Genomic DNA, 17,742 nt, shown 5'->3' with positions numbered 1-17,742 from the left:
ATCTCTATTGATTTTAATCTTTTTGCTGTAATAAACTAACCATAACCGCTTTTTCTGAGTCCCGTGAGTCCTCCTAGCAAATTACCAAGCAGGAGGGGTAGGTGGTCTGGGGCCTCTTGGCTACGGCTGCTGGAGAGCCACAACCCCAGTGTGCTTGTGGAGACTGCAGCTTCTCACCAGGCCTGATCCACATGCAGGTCTGAAGGCCTCCTCAGAACACGTCCTTCCTGTGGGGAGTAAATGGGACTCGGCACATCAGGATCTGTGCCTATCCTCCTCAGGATATGCTAACCCCCAGGAAGGAGGTTCCCATACCACATTGCTAAAGTGGAGTCTCTCCAAATACCACAGTGAAATCAGGACAGCCATCTCATTTCTGCCCCAGGGGAGGCAACCCAGGGGGTCAACGTGCTCACAGGACCCCACTCTCCTACACAGACAATAACCCAGGTCTACATCTCCCCAGGAAAAGGTGGGTCCAGAGGAGCTCAAACTTGAAAACAAAAATGTCTCCAGAGGGCCAGAGCCAGGCATAGCAGCCTGGACGGGATTCGATACTCATCTCTGATGGAGAATGAAAGAACAACAGTAGAAAATACCTCTGGTCTTCCTTGGCGGGGGGAAATGTCTGCTTCACTGGGTGCTGTAAGAGCCAGAGTGGGGTCTGCCCTGGCGGACACTGAGTGGCTGAGGGCAGGCGGTAGCCTCAGTGAGGACCTGCTGACCAGATCGTTAGAGGGAAGGACGAGGCTTTCCAGCTTCTGTTCTGGCCTGGCCACCCCGGCCCAGCCTGCACCTTGCTTCCCGGTGTGCACCCTGGGCCACTGCTGGGGTGGGGGTGGGGGGTCCTCCCACCAGAGCCCGTGGGAAGGGCAGACATTGGGTGGCCTGGCTGGTCCAGTCCCAAGGTACCCCAAGCTTTGTGGCACCCCTCCCAACCCCTCCAGATGCTGTGCTCATCCCAATCCCAGCAGCTCCACCGAGACCAGTTGACTTACAATAATGACTTTATTTTAACATTTAATTACAGACATAAAATAGCTGGGGAAGGGGGTGAGCCCCAGCCTCGCCCCATCTCGGGGCTGCCAGGAGGGGGGATGCAGGCGAGGCCTCCCTGATGACCCTCCTTCTGGGGGGGGTCTTCCTATGGCGGGGCCCTATTGCTTCAGGGGGAGGGGCCATGCAAACAAGGGAGGCGGGGAAACCTCTGGGCCCCGCCCACCCCACATGCAGTGGCCTCCCTCCCTCTGCAATGCCCGGATGTGCCCCAACCCCAGCCTCTCCACCTCCTTTCTCTTTCTCCGGAGAGCGGACCCTCTGGTCGGCTCCCCACCCCCTCTGCAAACCTATAGGGGAATAAATACAAACTTTACAAAGTAAAAGGGGTCCAACGTTGCCCTGGGCTGGGCCTGGGGTCACATGGGGTGCAGGCCCTGGGACATTCGGGCCTCACATCATCCCTAACTGCAGCAGCGTGCTGGCGTAGGCCATGGGCTTGACGTCGGGATGAGGCTGGGGAGCAAAAGCACAGAGGACAAGGAAGACAGAAATGGGGCGGCTTCAGGGGGAGTCTGAGCACTAGATGCAGAGAACCTCCCTCCCCGCAAGAGCTGTTGGGCACTGGGCCCTGACCCTGACTAGGCCTCTCAGCCTGGTCCTCCCTACGTCCAGGCCAGGGAAAGCAGGGGACCCAGCTGGTGACTCACCACTGCTGTGAACTGGTGGAACTGGGGTCGCAGATCGGAGCCCCGGAGGTGGATGTAGGAGGCTTTATTCCCCATCTGGTCACTGTGGGGACAGGGCAGAGTGGCCAGTCAGGGATGGGATGGGGGAAGAAGAGACCCAAGGAGGCTAGATGGCAGAAAGTCCAAGAAAGGAGGGAGAGACAGACGGTCAGAGTCCATCGGAGACCGACAGAAACAGGTACATAGATGTTGAGAGCCAGGAGAGGATGAGAAACACAGACACAGGTGGACAGAGACATGTAAGTGAGAAAGAGGCCAACGCAGAAACACAGGGATCCTGGGGAAAGGAGGGAGGATGAGGGGAGGGAGGAGGAAGGTAGGATGGGGGGCCAGTAGAGGGCCTTCCTGAGCTGACAGGGAGCACAAGCAGCCCCATGGAGGCAGGGCTCTTGCCAAACCCTGAACTCTTGACCACCCGGAGACATAGAGGATAGAGGAACGTGTGACTGGCACCCAGGGTATGGGTGGCCTGGTCCAGAGCACAGGCAACCCTGCAGGTCAGGGCACCTGGTTTCTTCCACCAAAACCCAGCAAGTGGCAGGGAAGGAGGGACAGGGAACTGGGAGACCAGGACACTGAGAATGGGGCCCTTACTCGGGTCCTACTAGGAAGAACTCAAACTGCAAAGAGACATTTATGTGAGACGTGGAAACAGAGCTCTGCGTTCAGGTGACTTCTCCTGACACCTGACAGTAGGACAGTGGTACCCTGCTTGCATAGAGAAAAGGAGAGTCCTTTCTTTCAGAAACATAAGGGGGTGTCGGTGCATAAAAGAGGTGATGCCTAGGGTTTGCTTTAAAAGAGCCCAGGAGTTGGTAACTACTGAATCTGAGTGACTGCCACGCAGGTGTTCCTGATACTATTTGACCTACTCTTACCTGTCTTTGAAATGTTATCATAAAGTTAAAAAAAAAAAAATCAGTGGGTGGGAAAAAGAAGCCCAGATCAGCGGAGGAGGTGGGACCCACCAGTAGTTGGGGGCGGAGAAGACTGTGACACAGCGGCCACCGTGTGCCACCTCGTAGCCCTCCGCCTTGACTTCGTGGCTGCGGATGATGTAGTCCAGGTGGTTCTCTTCCAGGAAAGCCTTGGTGACATCAGGGCCAAACTGGCAGCTCACACCCCGCTTGCTGACCGAGCGCCCGTTCTGGGGAGACAGGGAGCTCAGGGTGCTGACCGCCCCACCCCTCTCTGCCCGCAGCCCACACCTGCCGGCCGCAGCCCTGCGCACACTGACCTGCGGCTGTGGGTCTGACCAGAGCAGGTCGCACATGGGACCTGGGGGGGAGGAGAGGGGACGTCAGGGACTGGCCCACTCCACAGTACAGGTGGGGTGGGGGCTGGGCAGGGCATCCCTGAGCAGGGGCATGTGAAATAGGGTTCTGAGCCTCGTGACCTCCGCTTCCTCCAGACCCATTCAATGTATTATGGCCCCACAATGGGAGGAACTTTTAACAGTATAGCTCAGATCACACACCCCTGCTGTTCAAAACCTGCTGTGGCCCCCACTGCCCTAGGAACAAAGCCCAAGCTCATCACTCAGGCCTGTGAGGCTCTGCGGGGTCTGGCCTCATTAATCCCTTTAACGTACATCCTGGCTCACCCCTAAACCACTGGCCTGCCAGCTGTTCCTCCCACCTGCAAACTCACCCCTGATGTGGGGCCCCCTGTGCTTGCCCCAGACATCTTCTATGTGGCAGGTGGGTCCTTCCCCATGAGTTCTAATGTGGCATCCCTAGAGAGGCCATCCTAACCTCTTCAGGCCCGGGCAGCACTTCCCACAGTTGTGTGCATGTGCATGAGAACGCTCCGTCAGTCCTCACTGCCGAAACAGGAGCCCTGATTTGTCTGTCACTCTCTGGGCTCGGCAGCTGAACTCACAAATGAGTGACCGATATGTGCTCCCCGTGAACACAAATGCTCCCTCACCAGCCCAGCCCCATGAAGGAGGTGCGGCAACCAGAGGACACGGAGGCTCAGCCTTGCTGTCCTTGCCGAGGGTGTGAAGCCCACCCCGGGGCAGGGCCACCCGTCTCTGCTGGAGATGCTGCAGCCCTGGAAGGAAAGGGACTGCCACTCAGCCCGCCCTGGTCACCTGAATCTGGGGGCTGCCGGTTCCGCTCGATCTTCCTGATATCGTCCAGGGTGACGCCGTCCTCACTGAATAAGCCCCCATGCATGATCTGGATGTGGGAGTGACACAGCTGTGTGAGTGGAGGTGCCAGCCACACCCTACCCCTCCAACTTGCTTCACCAGCATATCTGTCTGCATGTGGCCCCCATGGGTGCAGGGGTGGGAGGAGCCTGAGGGGTCCTGTCTGCCACCCTCACCAGTACTTTGCCGTTGATACACTGGGCCAGTGGGAGCCACTCGAACACTTCGCTGAAGAGTTCATACATCTGGGCTGTGTATTTGGCCTTCACCTCTCCCTCGAAGCCATAGATCTGGTTCATGTTGTCCGTCTCGTGGTTGCCTGGCCAGCAGCAGAACGAAGAGAAGCTTCAGCATCCCCTGCCTGGGCGCCCCTGGGGCCCACATCCTGGGGCTTAGGGTGACTGCCTGGCGGCCCCAAGCCAACAACATTCACACCTCTGCTTGTTGGCCCTTCACAGAAACCTTACAAGGTGCAGACACTGTTCTCGGTCCCTTTTCTGGAGGGAGAAACAGTCTGAAAAGCACACATCAGGTGTGTGGCCATGAGGTGCAGGCCTGGTTCAGCCTTGGGCTTCATTTTGGAGAAGCCTTGTGCCTTGTAAGCCAGAAGGACCAAGGAGGGGCCTGCTACAGAACACCTATTGTGGGCTGGCCCCGTGCTGTGCTTCCAACTTCCCACACACAACCTCATTCTCCCCTCCCGGGTTCCTGGGGCTCGGGGGAGATAAAGAAGCTGCCCAGGCCCCCATGTCTGCTGAGTCTGGATTAGTCAAATCTTCTGCTAGACCCACCTCTTCACCACCTCCTACAGAGAAGCCCACAGCAGGTGGTTACTGAGCACTTACCGTGTACCAAGTGCTGTTGTGTGAACCCCCCCGAACCTGGCCATGAACCTGGCCACCACTAGTGCTCAGACCCCTGGGAGCCCCAAGCCCGGCCCACCCTTACCCTCTCCATCTCTCAATGGTCAGGACCACCACCCCCCGGGGCTCCTTGTTCCCTGGCGAGCTCATCCTGCACAAGGCCACACTGACCCCAAACCCTGCTGCTGCCCAGCTTACCTCGAAGTAGGTGAAAGTGATCTGGGTACAGGAGCTTAAAGCCAAACAGGGTGAGGATCACTTCTACAGAAAAGGAGCCGCGGTCCACAAAGTCGCCATTAAATATCTGCTCTGCTAAGGAAAACGAGGTGGGGCATGCACTGCCTTCTTCCCCTGCCTTTCCAGGTCCCATGGCTCCCGGTTCCTTCCTAGGAGTGGGGATGTCAGCAAGCCTGGAGGATCTGGGGTGTTCTCTCTGGCCCGGCAGCTGGGCCTATCTGAGCCTCAGCAGGACAGTCCTGAGATCCCCCACCTCACCTGTTTCTCAGGGAAACAGATGGTAGAGGGGGACATGACGTGGTCAGCTCGCTTTGCTCCCCCTCCTCAACCAAATACAAGCCCAAAATCACAGGGGAAATGGAACACAGACCCTCCCACCCCATACTGTGCAGGCCTGGTGGCCCCACACGGTGGCCATTAATCAAGCAATTGTCATAACCTCAGCAAACACTTATACAGCTCTGACTGTGAGGCTCAGAGCCTCAGCTCTTTGCAACCCTCTCAACAATGAGGCAGACTCTACGATCCCCATTTTTCAAACGAGGAATCTGAGGCACTGAGAGGAGGTATTGCTAACGGTCACACAGCTGGGAAGTGGCAATGCCTGGTATTGTTACACATATGATCTTATAGCAGCCTCATCTGGAGATGAAGAGAGGCTGGGGCCCAGAGAGACTGAGCCACCTGCCCAGGTCACACAGCATGTAGGGAACGAGCCCTGGCCTATCTGGTGCTGGCCGGCCACTCGCACCACATCCTTGTGCCTGAGCAACTGGTCAGGCTTCTCCCTTTGCAGGTCCACGCCTTGCTCTGTGGCAGGAGCGCCTCTCTCAAATCCAGGTGGAGGAAGGGGAGGGTGTGCTTTTCTGAGGAAGGATACATAGGGGTTGGTCTCCGAAGGTAAACCATTGAGCTCAAATATGTTGAGGAGGTCATAGAACTGGCCATGAGTGTCCCCGCACACCGTAATCTTCTCTGTCTGGAAGAAAAGAGGCCACCGGAGAGGGAGGGGCCCAGAGAGAGACGTGGGGAGGGGGCAGAGGTGAGGGGAGGGGCAAGAGGTCACAGCAGACCAAGAAGAGGCATGCAAAAGACACAAGCAGGGGACACAGAAATGGAGAAGGTGGGACAAAGACCAGGAGGGGAGAGGGACATTCAGGGGAGAGGCAGGAGGTGGGGGGAGAGGAAAGGCAGACCAAGCCAGGTGGGTCTGTGAGTTTCTGAGCTCCACAGCCCCTCCCCAGCCAGGGAGCCCCCCACCCCTGGCCGGTCCACATACCACCCAACAGCGCGCACCTCTTTGAGTGTGGTCTCTACGAGCGTGCTCAGCTTGGAGAGGGCCTCTTTGACCTGTACCAGGATCTGGAAGGGAGGGCAGGCTGTGAGCGCAGCCGGTGGGACTGCTTGCTGCCCACTCCGGGTCCCGGAGAGCCTGGGCTGACCAGGAGGCACCACTGAGTGGAGAGCAGGGAAAAGTGGGGGCAAAACTGGAGAGCACAGAACTCCCCCAGCGGCCCAAAAATCTGGCTATGGGGCTGAAAATCCGAGTGCTCCCACAGTTCTGGAAGCTGGAGACTTCACAACTTAAAGACATTCCCAGGATGCTACCAGGGCTGAAGGAGAGTCCTGATTCCAGTGTGAAAACACCACGAGTCAGCGGTGACCGCCAAGAGCTGCGCCAACTGCAGATTGCCGGGATTCAGCCCCTCACACCAGTGGCCCAACACAAGACGGGGCCGCCATCTTCGGCGGAGAATTCTTACTCAGCTCAGTCTCTACTGTTCTTTTACACAAAATGTCTGGCATACGATTTAAAAAAGGATGAGACGCATGAAGAACAGACAACAGAAGCAGACCCAGAGATGACCCAGATGGTGGAATTACCAGAGACTTTAAAATAACTATGATAAATGTGTAAAAGATCTAGTGGAAAAGACAACGTGCATGAACATATGGGGCAGAGAGATGAAAACTATTAATAAAAATAACTAGATGGAAATGCCAGAAACGAAAATGCAGCATCAGAAATAAAGCCTTCCTCTGCACTGCTCAGCACACTCCCCACTCGGCGGTGCCGTCTGCCGTGGCCACCCTTCTTCTCAACCTGCCCTCCGTGGCTGAGGCTGGGCACTGCCAGCGCTGCGATGCTATCGTGCGGTGACAGGTGTGAGCAGTGCCTGACACAGGCCTTACCTGGTAGGCGCATTTCCGGTGCAGTTTCTTCTGGTCCTTGTACCACTGCATGAGCTCCTTCATGAAGGTGATTGTCACTTTGCCATCCTCGAGCTTGGGCCCACTGTACTCATCCTCAATGGCTGGTGTGCGAATGGAAAGCAGGGGCGAGAGTCAGTGGCCGCAGCCCTCAAGGTGGTGGTGGGGGCATGGAGGGGTGGCTGGCTCCTGGGCATGGGGTGAGAGGATGAGGGAGGGAGAAGGTCCCTCCCCTGCCCACTCCCTTCTGCTCAGGCCAGCTCTGCTAACCTCTCTGTATAGTGAGCTCCCTCTTCCAGCACCCCTCCCCCCTGCTGCCTACTTGGTTTTATAGCACTTAACACAGTTAATTCATTTGTTTACTTGTTAATCATCTCTCTCCCCACCAGGCCATCAGCTTGATGAGGGCAGAGACTATTTTAATCGCAGCTGTATCCCGAGGGCCTAGAACAGGGTTTGGCACCTAGTAGTTATCTGTAGAACGAGTGACTGAATTGTATGAGCACCCGGGGGACTGAGACAAATCCCATGGGGAGGCCCTTGAGGGTGGGGTGGGCTGTACAGATGCCAGTAGGAAGCTGGGCCCTGGCACGGGGCAGGAGGGACTCGCCCACCTCGCCTGAACCAGGGAACACAAACCCTGGCAAACCTCGGCATGGAACTGTGGCGCTCCCAGGAGCGTAGACAGAGGAGCAACAGACATTGGGCTGGGGACAGGGGTATAGTCACGTGGGGAGTGGAGAAGGCCCAGGCAAGGATGTGGTGCGTTCAGGGCTGGGCGTGGCAGGGCACCTAGGCCTGACTCACTCATGCTCTCAATGTCCAGCGAGTCCACAACGGAGCGCTTGTGCTCATCGCCTGCAATGGCCCGCTCAAAGGCTTTCTGCTTCACGATCTTGTTGCACTCCTGGTACTTCATTTTGGCATCCTTGTCGTGGGGCTTTACCTTCACCACCTGGGCAGGCAGGCAGAAAGGGAGGGAGCGAGGGAAGGAAGAAAAGAGGCATCAAGGCCCAGGCACAGCTGGCCTAGGGCAGAGAAGCAGACAGGAAGTGGGGACACTGAGGCTGCGCTCAGCCTGCCTGGTGCTGGGCTCCCCAGACACGGAAGCCAGACCACCGGCCTCCACGCACCACTGGCACACCCCTCCACTCTCTCACTTCCAGCCTGTGTGCCCCAAAACAGGGCAAGGAGAGCTGCCGGCACAAAGAGGGCTGTCCTGGGGTTTGGTAAACACCGTGAACCCATGCAAGCGGGGATTTCTTACAAAAATAAGCTCTGTCGTTAAAATAAGCGTCCCGGCTGAGGAGTACACGCTCAGCTTTTGGCTGCTTGTGGGAACCACAGCAGGCTGAGGCTCACTCTACTGACATGAGAGTCAACACCAAGGGGGATAGGATTAGAAGGAAAGGATGGGCTGGGTCTACAATCACGAACAGCCCCAGATGCAACAGAACCAATGATTTGCTGGCTGACTGGGACCGTTTTTATCACCTATAAAGGCGGGGTGTGGGTGTGGGGTGTGTGTGTGACAACATGGGACACGACTAGCTCCACCTGACAGGGCCGTGGGGAAGAACAGGTAACAAACAGAGGGCCCGGCACGTCGCAGCCAGCACCTACTGCTGTCCCCTTGGTGTCCTCCTCTGCAGGGCAGTAAAAGCTGTGGGCCGCCTGGGTTCAAATCTCAGCCCCACCAGTCCTCAGCTGAGTAACCCAGGACCAGCCTCTCTGCAAGAGGGAAGCTGTAGCAGTATCCGCCCAAGAGGCAGCAGCTCACAGGAGTGAACATGCACAAAGTGTGCACGGTGGTGCCAGCAAGAGTAAAGTCCACACAAGTGGAGGCTGCCCTTCGTGGCTCCTCTCATGGGCCGCCATGCTGGAAATGGGATTACACACACACAAAAAGCCCCAGGCACGTGACTGTGGGGTCCAGTAAGTGTGCAACAAAGGCACCTGATCCCTCCCCACCCTCCACCACTCCACCACCTTCTATCTCACTTCCCACAAACTCTGATCCTCCCAGTTTGGAAGCACACAAGGCCACATGCCCCGGCTCTGTCACTTCTTTTTTTTTTTTTTTTTTTAATTTTTATTTATTTATGATAGTCATCAGAGAGAGAGAGAGAGAGAGAGAGAGGTAGAGACATAGGCAGAGGGAGAAGCAGGCTCCATGCACCGGGAGCCCGACGTGGGATTCGATCCCGGGTCTCCAGGATCGCGCCCTGGGCCAAAGGCTAAACCGCTGCGCCACCCAGGGATCCCGCTCTGTCACTTCCTTACCGTGTCATCTTGGCAAGGACGTCATGCCCCCAGGCCTCAGTGTCATTTTCTGTAACTATAACTGCTATGCTCAGACCCTGCCCAACTTGCCCACCCTGCGGGTTGACCAAGGAGTAGGTCCTGCAGCTCCTGTGCCAGGGGCCCAGAGAGAGGTGCCAGAGCCAGCCCTCAAGTGCGGGATGCCACCGCCCCCAGGGAAAGGCTGGCAGAGGGAGTCAGAAGCCTGTACAGAGGTACTTGCTAACCCCCGTGCGGGCAACCCTGGTGGCACAGCGGTTTAGCGCCGCCTGCAGCCTGGGGTGTGATCCTGGGGACCCTGGATCGAGTCCCACATCGGGCTCCCTGCATGGAGCCTGCTTCTCCCTCTGCCTGTTCCTCTGCCCCTCTCTCTCTCTGTGTCTCTATGAATAAATAAATAAAAATAAAATCTTAAAAAAAAAAAAAAGAATAAAAGCCACAAAAAAAGAAAAAAAAAAACCCATGGGTCACTGTGGCTCATTCACTCTGGGAACGGGTGCACAGACACAGTGGATGGCAGGAAGCTGGGTCATGGCACGCGGTGGCTTCCTCCCTGTCTGGGCAGGCTTCGGCTAGGGCAGCCTGCCAGGCAGCTCCACCTGGGGTGTGGGCGTGGTGTGAGGCTCGGGGAGGTAGGCGGCACCAGACACCACCTGGAGTCCTTCCCACTGGGGAGGGTATGAGTCCACACCCTGGGATCAAGTCCAAACCGCCACTTGGCCTGGCCCACACAGGCCTGCCCACCTCTCTGCTCTCTGTTTGCCCAGCACAACCCAGCCAAACCAAACCCACAAGTCCAACGTGCCAGCTCCCTGTCACCTGGTGCGGGCTGCCCCCAGCCCAGAACACCTCACTTGCACCTCCAACTCCTTCCTAGCTCCTCCTCCTCCTCCAGCTGTCAGCACCGCCGCCCCTCCTCCAGGAGCACCCTTACCCCCCTGGCTGGGTCGAGACCCCGGGGCTCACCTGCCCCAGTCCTAAGCACGGCTGGAGATGGGTGTCTCCACTGGAAGGTGGCCCCATGAAGGTGAGGCTGTGGCTGTGCCCCAAGAGGGAGTGAATGCCTCCCAGGGGATGGATGAACCACTAAGCATTTCCTCTGGCCAGTCCCCTGTTCTCAGAGAGTTCCTAGGGTGGGTGGAGGACAGGGATAAATACTAACAAGGCAGGGAAAAGGGGAGAAGGAGCAGTAACAATACACAAGTAATTTTTGGAGCACTTATTACGTGCCTGACATCATTGTATGCACTGAACTTGCTCATTTTATCCTCAAAGTGGTTCTACTAGGTGTTACCACAATCCCCACTTAATGGATGTGGAAATTGAGGCCCAGAGACATGAGGCCTAAGGAGCCAGGATTCCGTTTTCTTCCCGCCTAGGGTCCAGTCTTCCACCATGCAAGCTAGGACACATTCCCTCCTGGCCTGCTGCCACCTGTCCCCACAGCACCTCGTATACCCTCTGGGGAGTTGCAGGGCCACGCCACCTCTATCCTCAGCTCCCCTCAGCTTTCAGGAGGGCAGGGTGCCAGTGGAGGGCCGTCACAGGCACTGGCAGCCAGCGAGTGCTCATTCCATGCCTGGTGGCTGGCACTGCTGCTAGGACTCACTACGGGCTGGCAAAGGAGAGGTGGCCCTGCCAAGCCCCCCTGCTCCTGGGGAAGGTCATTTGCTCCAGACTGGAGGGGCCTGTGAGAGAGAACTCAACACTGGACTCTTCTTTAGAAAGTAGTATGTGAGTTGTATCCCGGTCCGGATCCGGACTATGGTGTCTGCATAGTTAACACAGATGTGTCACTGGGGTAACCAGGGAGCTAGGTCTCACTTGTTCACTTCTTACAACTGCATGTGAAGCTATGATGCTCTCAAGAGCTGCTTTTGACAACTGCCACCTTCAGTTGGGAATGCTCACAGGCAAGAGCCACATGCTCAAACTGATCAAACAGGAACCCAGGTTTGTGAACCCTCCATGACACTGGAAGGCCACCTGTGTAATAACCGGGAAATGCCACGCATGATGTCACGCCCCCAACAAGTCCAATCAGCACCTAATAATTACAAGTGTTCCGGGCTGTGGTTGCAGAACCTCCAGTCACCTGGAGGGGCACACCGGCATCTGCACCCAGCCCCTCCTGTGGGCCACAGGCCCTCCCCCTCCATCCCCCACAACACCCTCCTGGAGAAATGGCAGCAAGTGCCAAGGAGGGGCAGGCCCCACTCTCAATTTACTTATCTTATTTATTCCTTGCAAGAACGCTCTAAGGCAGGCCCTAGTGTTCTTCCCCTTTTACAGAGGAGGACACTGAGGGCAGAGAGCCAAAGCACTCAGAGCTACCCAACCAATGGCTGGGTGTCCTGACCATGCTGCCAGTGCCAACTCCTACATTAGTGACCTTGAGGCTTTTGATTATGACTCACCATAAGGAAATACACATTTTATATCACATCCATATCCACATAAATGAGAATTTTTTTTTCCACAAATACATACACAATTCCTCTAAACGAATTACTTTTTTTTCTATTCTAGTTGAGGAAGACAGATGTAATGGTCTCAAACCACTAAGTCACAAGACGGGACTCCAGGTCCTAGTCTTAGCTCTGCCAGGAGACCTTGGAGGAGGGGTTTCCCCCTCCAGACCTCAGTTTCCTGCCTGTACGATGGACTGAATTCATGCGTGCTAAGAGCTCACGAGGCCCACGGTGAGCATGTAGATGAGGACACAGAGGCCAAGAAAGCAAAGGCCCTTGGACTTAAGGCCAGGGCTGCTGAGAGGCAAAGCCTCAGGCTTGTGTTCATCCAAGGTCACGTCTTGGCTCTGCCTCCATGGAAGCTGTGATCCAAGAGGGGGCCTGAAGCTCTAGCATATCTGCAAGGCACCGGGGCAGAAGGTAGCGCGCGCGGATGGGCAGCCCTGCTGCCTGCTGGGAGTTCACAGAGCCTGATGAAATGTGTCACAGCAGAGAAGCAGATCACCCCGCAGGCTGGGGGAGGAGCCACATGGGCGAGGATCTCAGGCTCATGTGGGGACTCCCCACGGCTCCTGGCTGAAGACTCCACGGGAAAATAGGCTGTGACAATTTTTTTTTTTTTAAGGCTGTGACAATTTAAGTGCTGAGTGTGGCCCCACCTGAGGGTGGTTCCCAAAGGCTGTGGATCCCCTACCACCAGCCTTCCATGACATCCAAAAGACCAAGGAAGAAGTTCAGATGTGATTATGTCCACAAGATGGCTGGAACTGACCATCTCAGCTTCATGGAGTATGTGGGGTTAGGCCCTGCCTGTGAAGAAGGAGTCTTCACCCCAGGAAAGACTTTTTCCTACAGTTCCAGGCATGGTGAAGGCCCTGCCATAGACCTGTGCTCAGGCCCTCTGGTCCTCTGTCCTGTCCCGTCTCCCCCACGTCTCCCCCTGCACTGGGAGCTCAGCAGGAAAACCCTGCCCCCGACCAACCCCAAGTGCCCTCCTGGGTTACTCATTAATGGACCCTGTGCCCCAATGACCTCCACTCACCAGAGTCCCACAGCCACCCCACTCCTCTTGCCACCATTCTCTAGATAAGAACAAGGGGGAAGTTACACTAGGGAACGCCCTGGGACCTGAAGCTCTGCAGTTCCTTCCCCCATCCTCCCAGGTATCACCATGCTTCCTCCTCCATTTTGCCCCCCAGTCTCTAAATTACTTCCTATTCCATGCCCCTGCCCCCACCCTGACACAGGTGTCTCCTGACCCACGACTTGGCTCAAGACTTTACCTGACCTGAAATCCACCCTCCACCCCAGGCCAGCAGCCAGCCCCTTTCCCTCCAACAGCAGCCTGTGGCTCTCACCCCCCCAGGCGCCCCTCCCCACACAACAGAAGTTGCTCATCGCAGTATGGTGAATGAAACAAAAGGAGGGAATATGGGGGTGAATGGGGGGGGGGTCAGAATTATAATGCAACACATTCTGATTGAGCCTCTGCTGGTGCCAAGCAATGACCCAATGAACAGAACAAGCAAAACCCCTCCTCTCAGGGGGCATGGGTGCCAGGGGTTCGAATCCCAGTTCTGCCACTTGCCAGCTGCATGCTGACAGAGAGGTGACTTAACTCCCTGGGCCTCAGCCTCCCCATCTGCACAATGGAGTTAATCACCGTCCCTCCAGAGACTCATTTATTCCTCACCGCAACCCTCAGAGGTAGGTCTCAGTGTTCTCCCCATTTCATGATGTGGAACAGGTGGCACAGAGAGGCCAGGTACTAAGCAAGTTATGGTAGAGCTGGGATGTGAACCCCTGAAGAGGGCTCCGGGCCAAGGGGCCTCACAGGCATTTATCTGTTGGATGGGTGAGGGGTGGTTGAATGCATGAATGGCCACCCATACCCTCCCAAGCCAGCCACGCACCCTGAGGCCAACCTTCCCCAGCTGGCCTACTCCCCAGGCCCACCCTCCAAGGCCCGGCTCACCGTCTCATAGTCACGCAGGGCGGCTCGGAACTTGCCCAATGCCATGTTGCTGGCGGCCCGGCGGTAGTAGCCTTTAATGTACTTCTTGTCGATCTCGATGGCCCGCGTGGCATCAGCCAGTGCGTAGCCATAGCACTCAGTGCGCAGGTAGGCCAGGCTGCGGTTGCCATAGTAGATGGCATTGCTGGGGTTCAGCTCAATGGCCTGGCTGTAGAACTTGATCGCGTTCTCGTAGTCCTTGGCTGTGGAGATGGAGAAGGTGGTGGCATGAGGCACAGCGTCGGCATGAGGTACAGCGGCTGCCACCCAGGAAGAACAGGCCCTAGGCTGGGTAATGGCCCAGTCTCCCCATTCATGGATAGGGAAACTGAAGTCCACAGCTGGGTTCAGCAATGTCTTTTCAGCCTACCTCCTCTCCCTGTCCCAACTGTCCTATGCTTTGTTTCCTCAGGTTCCAATCCCCAGGACTCAAAGTCACTTCCACATAATCATCCAGCCATGCCATCACCCCTTATGGCCCCAACCTGGATACTTCTTCCAGGACTTCAGGAGGGTCTTACTCCAGTCCTATGGCCTAGAGAGGATATATATTAGAATGCCAGAGCGGAGATGTTGTGAATCAGCAAATCTGAGTCCGCCCTGAGCCCCCTGGATGTCCAGCCCCACAAAACAAGTAAACAAGCCCAAAGAAGGGGCCTAGTAGAACAACAAGTAGGAAAAGAGAAGGGACTTACTCAGGCCTCGAGAAGGGGAAATATTAGCAGAGACCCAAAAGAAAAGAACTGGACAAGAGGAAAAGCATTCCCAAGAGAAGGAACAGGGGGTCCAGCAAAGGCCCCGGGCAAGGACAGAGGGAGTGTGCTGCCAGCATAAGCCTTGTATTTTAGGATTAGTGAGTGAGAGGCTGGTGGGGCTGCAGAGTGAGTGGGAGGATGGAAGGGTGAGGGCAAGGACAAGACACATCCCAAAGGCCACTGCCACAGTAGGGTGTGGACACTGAGGTGTAAGTGTAGAGCAGCAGGATGTGTCATCTGGCCAATGGGAAAAGGTTCATTTTATTGGAAATGAGCTATGACTGTGCCTTGCACTTTACATCTTGACTCAGGGAACCGTCACTTCTCCACGGCATAGGCACTGTCTGGTGCTCACTTTACAGATGAGCCACGGAGGTCTTGTGCAAGGTCAGACACCCAGGCTGTGTCTGCGGAGCCAAGCTTGGACCCTTCCCATGTGCCCGTTCAATAGAGAGGAGGCTATGGCTCAGGGGCTTGCCTGATTTGGGGGACCATAATGTGCCAAGTGCTACGCTGGGCTCTTGGTACATGAGTCCCTTCCCTGAACCCTCATCACACCTCTGAGGATAACTGAACTAGCCCCATTTTCCAGATGAGTGTACTGAGGCTCAGTGAGGGAAACTCATACTTGAGGTCACAAGGCAAATGGTACACAGGAACTGTGAGCCAAGCCAAGACCAAACATTCCCATTCTCATTCTCCATGCCAGGTAGCCCGAGAGGGAATCCAGCACAAGGCGCGGGTGGCCTGAGCCCAATCCGTGGCTTCACCTCTTATTTGCCGGGTGTCTTTGGGCAACTTATGTTACCCGCTCTGGACTTGAGTCTGAGAGTCCTTCTCCCAGCACTTGGCCTAAAATGGGAATGCTTGCCCTAACTCCCACCTCATTTTTGTCCAGCGGCATCAGATAAACCATAACTTTCCTTTTTGTTTGCTTATAATCTATTTCCCCAATTTGAACCTAAGCTCTATGGGGGCCAGGGCCCTGCCCTGAGGACACAGCATCCCCTCTGCTCTGGCCTGCCCTGCTGGGGCTCACAGTCCAGTGGGCGACAAACACACACACACACACACACACACAGACACACACACACACACACACACAACTGATGAGCGTTTAGCACGGGGGGCAGACCAAGAAGATGCCAGAGCGAGAGACCTGGAGAGTGAGAAAAGAATGAGTCAGGTGAAGAAAACGGAAGAGAGTTCCAAGCTCCATGAATAATTCTTCAATGAATAAAGGAAGGAAGGAAGGAAGGAAGGAAGGAAGGAAGGAAGGAAGGTAGGAAGGAAGGAAGGAAGGAAGACAGAGACAGAAAGATTGACACTAGGAAAAGGAGAAGTCAGGTCCCGGGAGACAGCCAGGAACAAAATAATACCTCCTGTAGGCTAATACCCACTATCTTTCAAAGAGGGTTCAGATGTCCCCTCTTCTGGAATGCCCTCCTTGACTCCAAGGCTGGGTCGGGCACTCCTTTGGGCTGCCCTGGCCTCTGGGCTAACCTATCCCAGCCCTGCTCATTTCTGGGTTTGTCACCTTTAGGTGATGGGTGTGTCTCTTCAGGACTAGGAGTCCCGGAGGGCAGGCCCCACAGACTTCCCAGAAACAAGCAAGGGCAGAACCAGACAGCCTAAGTCTGCCGGACCCTCCCTGGAATGCCAGCGCCTTCGAGGACTACTTCCAGCCACCTGGCTAAGTTCCAGAGGCCAGCTGGCCAGCTCTCTTGATGGCTGAGGTGTTACTCTAGTGGCCATTTGGCCTGGGGTGGGGAGCCTGGTGTCTTGGAGCCTGACACCTCGCTCTGCGGATGCTGACCACGAAGCCTCAGGCAAACAGCCTTCCCTCCCTGCATCTTCACTGGCTCATCTGAAAAAGCAGGAATGACGATCAGCCGTTCTCTGCTTCACCCAGCTGTGAGGGCTACATAAACTCTCCTATGAAATGTGGCTACGGCAGAGAAAGCCATCAGCAGATACTTCCAAAAGAAGTGAATATATGACTAACTGAAAAGGAGAGGAGAATCGGGCAGAGGAAATGGGAGGGGACTGTACTTCCCGCATCTACCCAACGACACCAAATCCTGGCCCTGTTCTATGCACCTGGCGGTGCATCTAATCCTCAAGACAGTCCCTATTTTAGAGATGAGGACAGGAAGTCACAGAGAGGTTAAGTCATTTGCCCGGGGGGTGACACAGCACATAAGGGAAATAAACAAGATTTGAATCCAGGCAGCCTGAGCTCTTAACCATGTCTACAAAATCTTAGACCCAGAGGCTTCTCTGGGGGTTAAATCCAACCCCTCCCATTTTATAGAATGGGGGATGATGAGGCCCGGAGAGCAGAGCAACAGCAGGGACCAGGCTCTGAGCTCGTAGAGGGGATTCAGCCATGCTGGCAGGGGGATATCCTCTTCCCCCTGCAGGCTGCAGGTAAGAACTCTGAACAAGAGAGCACGTGGTGAGGAAGGGGGATATCCGGGCTCTGCTGCTCACACTCTGACCTTGGGCAAGCGGTTTCACTTCTGAGCCTCAGCTTCCTCTATAAAACAAACAGGGCTGCTCCTACTACCTTTCAGTGCCCGGGGGGAAGATTAAGCAAAGTGGTGTACGTGGCCACCACAGGGGCTCAATTAAAGAGAGCTGTAATTATTCTTTTTATTGTTATTCCCACAGCCCCCGAGGCTGGGGCTCTGTGCCTGCCATTGCCTGCCAGACAGTGAGGGGCCTGGACCAGTAGCTTTCTCCTCTGTGCCAGCTCAATGCGAGCACCTCTGGCTGCATGCCTGGCCTCAGGGATTCTGAGCGCCCAGGTCCTGGGGGGCAGGGGGCCCCTCCCCGTGGCTTACGGTTTCCCAGAATTCTTACCTCGCCTCAGCATCAACCCTCATACTTGCTGCTCTTCCTCAGCCCCATTTCAGGGACAGCCAATCCCCAGCTGGAGACCATGCCTCATCCTGGACACCTCTCCCGATGACACCTCTCCCGAACCC

The 17,742-nt window shown here is 55.9% G+C and overlaps 1 protein-coding gene across 1 annotated transcript in view; it reads right to left on the bottom strand.

Annotated features, from left to right (window-relative positions):
* Positions 1 to 989: 989 nt before the first annotated feature.
* PPP5C (protein phosphatase 5 catalytic subunit) overlaps positions 990 to 17,742 on the bottom strand; it is a 19,486-nt gene continuing 2,733 nt past the window's right edge. Inside the window, exons 2-13 of the mRNA XM_026013846.2 lie at positions 13,959 to 14,200; positions 8,019 to 8,166; positions 7,194 to 7,315; positions 6,297 to 6,362; positions 5,881 to 5,979; positions 4,962 to 5,067; positions 4,077 to 4,219; positions 3,841 to 3,928; positions 2,983 to 3,023; positions 2,714 to 2,892; positions 1,707 to 1,788; positions 990 to 1,512 (exon numbers count right to left, since the gene is read on the bottom strand). Of these exons, the coding sequence (XP_025869631.1) occupies positions 1,450 to 1,512; positions 1,707 to 1,788; positions 2,714 to 2,892; positions 2,983 to 3,023; positions 3,841 to 3,928; positions 4,077 to 4,219; positions 4,962 to 5,067; positions 5,881 to 5,979; positions 6,297 to 6,362; positions 7,194 to 7,315; positions 8,019 to 8,166; positions 13,959 to 14,200 (1,379 nt within the window). The 3' untranslated portion in view covers positions 990 to 1,449. The remainder of the gene's footprint in view (positions 1,513 to 1,706; positions 1,789 to 2,713; positions 2,893 to 2,982; positions 3,024 to 3,840; positions 3,929 to 4,076; positions 4,220 to 4,961; positions 5,068 to 5,880; positions 5,980 to 6,296; positions 6,363 to 7,193; positions 7,316 to 8,018; positions 8,167 to 13,958; positions 14,201 to 17,742) is intronic.

The sequence above is a fragment of the Vulpes vulpes genome, chromosome 1 (genome assembly GCF_048418805.1).
Source record: "Vulpes vulpes isolate BD-2025 chromosome 1, VulVul3, whole genome shotgun sequence".
Taxonomy (NCBI): domain Eukaryota; kingdom Metazoa; phylum Chordata; class Mammalia; order Carnivora; family Canidae; genus Vulpes; species Vulpes vulpes.
Note: the sequence above shows the minus strand (reverse complement) of the source record. Positions and strands in the feature narration are given on the sequence as shown.